Here is a 7,500-nt window from a genome sequence, read left to right on the forward strand (position 1 = left end):
TAGTCACTCTCAGCCTTTGTAGCTTTTTTCTTGGTAGTAACCCTTGCTTGGGCACGTTTATAAGAGTAACATTTGTAAATTTAGAATATCATTTCCTGTGGTACTTTAAGGTCTGCAAGTAATCAGTGGGCGGATCGATAGCCTGGGTATTTTCTATTATATTCGAAGTTTTCTCTGCAAGTTCTCTCTGCTCACCATCAAGTGTTAACCAAAGGCCATGACATTTCAAAAAATTTTGTAATGAAGTCTCTGTAAAGGTAGTTAAAGGACGTTCTTCTTATTTAAAATGAATCAGACATCTTGGCAAGGCTGCCATATTTCCAATTCTGAGCCGATTAGGTCAGAGTTCATGCACAAAAACAAGATGGCGGATGGGGAAATTTCTTAACAATTATATCGAACTTTCGAAGGCTTTTATGAAAAAAGCTGCAGGTTTTTGGAGATGACAACAAGCAAATTCGTATTCAGTAAGTAAAAAAAAAACTATAGATTTATGTAGTTTCAAATTAGTTCTAGCACCTGGGCAACGAAAATCATTTTCTAAGCACATTTTGAGGTACAGAATACGGCCTATACTGTTTCAAGACCTATTTGCTTGTCATCGAGTGCAAACTTTCGCATCTCGCTTCTTCACATTCATTCCTACCCACCCAAATGCAGGACTCGTTTCATACTTCGAGTGACCATTTTCTTCATGGCAGAAAAAAAAACCTCATCATTGGGCTGTTCACATTCATCGCTTAACGATAATCATCAGTTAATCGATTCTGTCCTTTCAGAATTGTTAAAGGGCAATATTCTTATAGTGATTCAAGGACTCAATGGGATTCTAAAAACGTGGACTGGATTTCTAAGAGAAGCGCATTCGTAGAAAACTACTTTTAAAAGCTGATTTGTAAAGCATGGCTTTCCAAACTGATTGGGGTTTAGACAGATGTCGGTCGACAAACAATTCACATTAAATACCAGCGCAATTACCATAGTAATGAAGCAAAAGGGAAAATTCGATGACATTGGAACACATTGCTGTGGTTCACGACAGAATACAAGGGAGCACATAATTTTGAATTATATAATAACGAAGTTATTCTCGCGTTTTGATTGCTTCTTCCCTATGATCTATTAAAGGACAGACGCACGGTTGACGTCACCATCAGCTTTTATGCGAATAAAGCTTAATTCTGTATTATTCAAAACAAATAGATTCCATGTTGCCGTGCGTCTGTTCAGCAACAGATCACAGAAGACGTCAAAATGTGGTAAGAATATCAGTGACACACTCGGCTATCACCTCGTGTGCCACTTTTTTGTTCTTACCACATTTTGACGTCAGCTGTGATCTATTACTGAACAGAAGCACTGCAACACGAAATCTATTCGTTAAGAGGATCATTTTTGCATGAATTTTGTTTCACGTTTTTGCATTAAAAATCTTTTGTATCTTGTAGGATTATTCATATCCCTACCTGAAAACGAGTTTATTTGTTTCCTACTTTCAGACTAGTTTTATGAACATAACCAGTCGACTTCATGGTTTCTAGGAAACTACAAAGATGCATCTTTGTGGCTGGCCCTCTCTACGTTTGCATAGTCTTTATTGGATTTTTAGTGTTCTTTTTTATTCGTGATCGACTTCGAAAGGAATCGTTTGAGGAAAAATCAATGAAAGGCGAGGTTATTGAGGCCGTCACCTTTTCCGATATCAATTTTAATAGCACTATTCACATCCCTGGTAATCTGAATTTGCACGTTTGGAACGATTTATGTGGACTGGACGTGGATCGTCTGCGTGAAACACCATTATTTCCACACCATCCCAATGAGAGGTTATTTCTAAGAAACTTTGACACTTCGCGTCAGGAGGACAATTATGGACAAAGAATTTTTGGTTTCATTGCACCCAACCTGACCGGTCTTTACGAATTTGCTATTTCATCGGACGATACGTCAGAATTGTGGCTTAGTTTTGATGAAAAGCCCAGTAATTGTCGTCTCATAGCTAGTGTTTTTTCTCCCAACGAAAGCGCGTGGACTCACGACGCTGTATTTACCAAGTATCCAACGCAACATACGAGAAACATACGGATGGTGGCTAACAAAAAATACTTCGTGGAAGTTCTACATAAACAAGGCTATGGAAGGGGACATGTTAAAGTGTACTGGCAAAAACCAGGATCTCTAAAACTTGAACCCATCACTGGGCAGTATTTGTATTCGTATTACGATGACAGAAAATCGAATGGAAGTGGGTTTGTGGAACAAGACCTTGAGAGGATGAACACGTGGACCCCTAGTCATACCAAACAGAAAAAATACAAAGGCAGTAATCTTCGTGCTCAATTCAATTACATATCAATCCCTCTTTTCAACAGAACTCTACTGAGAGGAGTGTTACCAACCTGTGATTACAAACCTAGTTATATCGTGGAGACAACTTTAAAACGCTACGCTGGAATTCAGCTTGTTAAATTTTCTTCGGTGTTCCCAAATGACAGCACCTATCTGCACCGACCGAAACATGAATGGTCACAAGGTAACAGGTTGATTGATAATCAAATTGTGAATGAAGTCGTGGATACATTTATGGCCAGATTGCAACTCCGTCAAAGGTAATATTATGTAGGACCCATGGAATGCCTTACTCAGACAATATTAGAGAATGCCGCAGATCTTGTCATTAGTGTCGCCACCAATGGCCCATTCAAAAAAAATCAATAACTTTAAACCACAGAACATAATGTTTACAATTGAAATTGCTCAAACTTTTTCCATTGAAAGCGCACGGTTTGTATTCGAGAAAAATAAATTTCAAAAACGCTTGTTTTGGCTTTTAAATTTCCCGGGCGCCACTATCTTGAATAACTCTGACGTGTCGTAGTTGCCTTATTGTTCCAGAACAAACGCTCTTTGTGTCAGAACAATAGGGCAACCATGACATGTCACAATTATTCAAGATGGCGGCGCCAGGGAAATTCGAAATTTGAAATTCATTTTTTTCGGATACAAACACTCTCATTGGAAAAAGTTTGAACAATTTCAATTGTTAACATTATGTTCTGTGGTTTGAAGTTATTTTGTTATTTTAGTGGAGGTTCCCTTTAGCGGTTGGACTACCCTGTGTTCATGTCCATCTACTAAAGAAATAACTACCACAGTTTAAAAACTAGTGCCGCATTCATTGATCAATAGTTCGAGCAAATTGCGAAGGGCTAACGCTCCAGAGGATAGCTCACAAACCGTATTTGCCGTTTACCAACTCCAGCTCCAAATGTCAGCTGTTCTATCTTGTGTACGTTGGTTATTTTACTTTTAGAGCGGGTTTCAATTGAGTTTCGTGAAAAAAAAAACTAATTACTTCGACCAATCACAGCAAGTGCAAACAGCGCAAATGAACCCATTCATATTCCTAGCAATTCCATGTGCCGTAACTTGCTCAAAGCGCGGAAAAAATCGCGCGTATGCATGTGGCGATGGGATATAGGTGTCTGTTGTTGAACACCATCTACAGACAAACCACAGAATCGACTGGGACTCTGCTACATGTGTTACCTATAGTGCTAACTACTACCAACAGATCGTACTGGAAAGCTGGTTCACTAACTTAGAACAGACACCTATCAACCGATGCCTACCACTTCCCGCACCCTACAAACGACTCATCGACGACATCAACAGACAAACAACACACTGATTTACTCTCACAGTACTGCCTAACGTATTCTACGATACACGTACAAACCTTAGACCTAGAGACGGATTGAAACGCACCTATCATTCTTTAGTCTTCCTAGCCAATTACATCTAGGCTCTACTCACAGTCGACCAATAACATGACGAATAAGTTGACCAATGATATCTACGACCGGAGTTCTTATAGTATCTACTGACGTTGCACAAATCACTTGACTCTGAAGATGACTTCCGCTCAGGTTTTCAAAACACCAACCAGTGTCATCTCAAACAGTCCTTCTTAGGACTACACTCACCTGGACGATCGTACTTTACTTAACTATGTAGTAGTAATGCAAGACACGATAAGGCACGAGTGCATTACAGTTTTCATAAATTCCTTCTCTGTGCTTTATGGCAATTATTTTATGGTAATATAAAGATTTAGCCAAGCGTAAAAGCGGAGCTCCCTGGTTATTTATTCTTACTGCCTGTAGGGTTAGTGAAAATAAAAGGTTTCGAATTGTCTGCGTTTTGATGTTTCATTTCATTTTCTTTGCTTTCTTCTATAGAAAAATCCATTGCCTAACTAATGTATTCCTCGGTAAATTTTACGCTAAAAACTGATATCGCATGAATCACGAAGCGATGAGTACGATATCGGTTTTTCGAATGAAATTTACTTTGGAATTTACCAGTCTGGCAATGAGTTTTTCTTGAACCGCATGAGTTTTTAAAGAAAACAAGCACACCTTCAGCGAGCGAATGGAAAAGGAAAAACGCCATTTTAGAGTTAACTGTTAATAGCCAGAAAATAGGAATCACGCTAAAATCAGAAGCCATTAAAAAAATATATTGTCAGTTCAACGTCAGAGAAGAATATTACTAATGCACTTTATTCCACTTTATCTCTGAAAGCGAGATCATTCACATTTTGATGTATTTCATTGAAACACGCCAGGTTGGCTTGAAACAAGAATCGGCAAAATACGGCAATGCAATCAAGAAAGGGCGAACTTCAAACAAGATCCGCTCCAACACTTAAATGACGTTTAGGTGCTTTAAAGAAACTTCTGAAAACACAAGTTAGTGAAATCTCCCCCTAATTTTACGAGAACTCATTGCTATTACGTATTTATAACATAACGGCAAAATTTTCTTTTCACTGTCGAGGCACATCGAAAACCAGTTGGGCAAACTGATTGAAAAGCACTCAAGTTGTTCGATCGCATTAAAGAAAAAGTTGATTTGTTTGTTTGTTTTGTTCTATATGTCCAAAAGAGTACAGATGATTGTTATTTACTTCTAGTTGACAATGAAAATTCGACTTTCATTCCTGAACAAAGGAAGAACCGATTAAAGCACTTTTTGAAAATAACAGACAATTTAGTACCGAAAGAAAGAATTTGTGGAGTAAATTCTTCCACTAAGTATGAGCAATTACTGATATTCTGATTGTCGTTGTCGTTCTCTTTCGCTCTCCTTTCGTTTCTGTTCTAGTCATAGGTCCTCCAGGCATCATGTAACCTTATCGGGGCTTCTATAGATATGCCAAAAATTGCAGTACAGGGAAAAAAGCAGCTCTAAGCAAATTTTAAATAAACACTCAGCTTTAAGTTTATATCCCTCCGATGCTTGACTTGAATAACTGCGTAGCCGCCAGTGTGGACCACAGCTATCATGATATGTCAAACTGGATTGAAACCAGCGAAAAATGCAGAAAGAAAACATTTTCCGAACCGTTTTCGACCTGAACACGAAAAGCGTTGACTGTGTAAGAACTATAGTTGACGTAGTATAGCCGTGTAGCCGCGTCGAACCACAGAAAGCGCATGAAAATTGAAGCCTCGTTTATGTTTAAGTGAGTTAACCTGGGTTGAGGCTGCAATCCAATCGAAAACCATCATCGGTCAACTTAAAAAATATTAGCTGACCTCGGTGAACTCTAAACTTGAGCCCGCGTTTCACGTTATACTAGTCAGCGGATACCTTGCTTTGACAGATGAGAATTGATCAAAACAAGGATGTCCAATATCAAAGATGTATGCTGTAAACTAGCATGAAAGACTGGCATGCATGGAGGGGTGGACGGACGTCCCTACGGGCGGTCGATGACGTCATGGTTATAAAACCAAAATTTCTCCCAAGGATGAGTTACCATATTTGTCTCAAGAAGCTCCAACGACTCCAACCAAAATAACTCGAGAGGGCTTATTCCTTGACAATGTACAAACCATATAGTTGAAAAATATGAATAGGAAACAAACTTAACATAACATAACATAACAACGATAATAAGAAATCCTTAGTTTAGTTAAATAACTGATTCGAAAAGTGTCACTGGGTCCACATGTGAATTCTTTGCCCTGCTTCCAAGGCAGCCTTCCTTTTAGGTGGTCGTGGAGGGTCTGTTGGATCACTAGTCGATTTGATATCTTCATATTTCGTCTCTTTATGATCAGACAACGTGTCTTGCACTTCTAGCGGAAAAAGTAACTGCAAAGGACGTTTAATCCGTTTACGATTGGAGAGTTTAACTTGAGCAGCACGACACCAGCCATCTCTTCCTTCGATAAGTTCCTCCACAAGAGCCAACCTCCATCGACTGCTCGGAAGACTCTCATGGATAAGAACAACATCACACCGCTCTTGACAGAACTGTCTTTCCCTGCCAAAGGTTTTTTAAGTGGTTGGTGATGAAATTGTCTCGGGTTCAGCAAATACTCTCTTCTCCATTGCGTCCAAAACGTTGTCATTAGTGATTTGTAGTGCTTAATTCTCCTTGAAAGTTCTTGCTTTCAGGAGCATGAGGCTTGCGCAGATGGAGGTATGAACAAAGGGTCAACATCTTCTTTGTCCTGGACTAAATTGGGTAGAGTCGTAAGTCGGTAGCCACACAGGAAGTGTGCCGGCAGGGGCACCCAACGACCAATTTGTTGTAAAATGTGTTATTATACCCCTGTTAATGAAAATAAATGTTATTAAGGCATTTTCAGGTGTTTTCAGTGTTGCTGGGAAAGCATTATCTGTTCCTTTTTCCCAGCAAGACACACAAGAAATTTCCAAGCCAGCCTTTATAAGTTTTCAGAGTTTCTACAGCCAGATCGGGTTGAAATGCTAGAAAAAGTCAGTAATTCCCAGCCAAAACCTCTATCAATAATAAATTTCCCAGCCAGCCCATCGGAACACCTGTATTTTTGCCAGCCAGCAAGATTCCTCTGGGGAACAGATAAAGTGAGGAACAGATTCGTTGGGTGCCCCTGTGCCGGTGTTAAAGGCGGATTATCTTCAATGCCAGGGTACAAGTAAGTCCGCGGTCGACTGTACAGCACTGCTTCTACTTCAGTTACCATAGTAACTAGGTCAGGGAACGAGAGCAAAGTTTTTCTCCCTCCCCGTCAGGGCGCTCTTTCGACGATAAACTGTTACCCTGACTAGACAGGGATGCGATCCTTTTGCTACAGTCCTTGACGTCTGAAATAGGTCTTTCTGGAACTCCCCGTATGCTTACAAATGTCCTGAATGCTCGAATAAAGGACTCCGTCGATAGATCCTCCGCAACTTCTAAATGGACGGCTCGAAGTCCTGCGAATGTGAATAAGGTAATATAGACCTTCGTGGAACTTCTGTCTCCAGTGGAGCCTTTGACGTACAAGGGGCCAGCATAATCCACACCAGTTGTACTAAATGCTTGACCTTCTGATACTCTCGACGCAGGCAACGGAGGGGAACTTACAGGTCGGTATGAAGGTCCATCGGTCTTTCGACAGGTTACACATTTGCGTACGAGGCTTCTAACGAACTGACGTCCATGCGGTACCTACCCAGTAC

General features: G+C 40.1%; 1 protein-coding gene across 1 annotated transcript; it reads left to right on the forward strand.

Moving 5' to 3' along the window:
* Positions 1-1,502: 1,502 nt before the first annotated feature.
* LOC138035162 (beta-1,4-N-acetylgalactosaminyltransferase 3-like) lies at positions 1,503-4,653 on the forward strand. The gene is made up of 2 exons (XM_068881989.1): positions 1,503-2,609; positions 4,631-4,653. Exons 1-2 carry the CDS (start codon positions 1,531-1,533, stop codon positions 4,638-4,640), a joined length of 1,089 nt encoding a protein of 362 aa, XP_068738090.1. The 5' UTR covers positions 1,503-1,530; the 3' UTR covers positions 4,641-4,653.
* The last annotated feature ends 2,847 nt before the right edge of the window (positions 4,654-7,500 follow it).

This window comes from Montipora capricornis, unplaced genomic scaffold, assembly GCF_036669925.1.
Source record: "Montipora capricornis isolate CH-2021 unplaced genomic scaffold, ASM3666992v2 scaffold_281, whole genome shotgun sequence".
NCBI classification, from domain to species: Eukaryota; Metazoa; Cnidaria; class Anthozoa; order Scleractinia; family Acroporidae; genus Montipora; species Montipora capricornis.

Bases quoted from the DNA above. Each gene is read 5' to 3' on its own strand.
- LOC138035162 (XM_068881989.1), top strand. From the start codon at position 1,531: ATGGTTTCTAGGAAACTACAAAGATGCATCTTTGTGGCTGGCCCTCTC.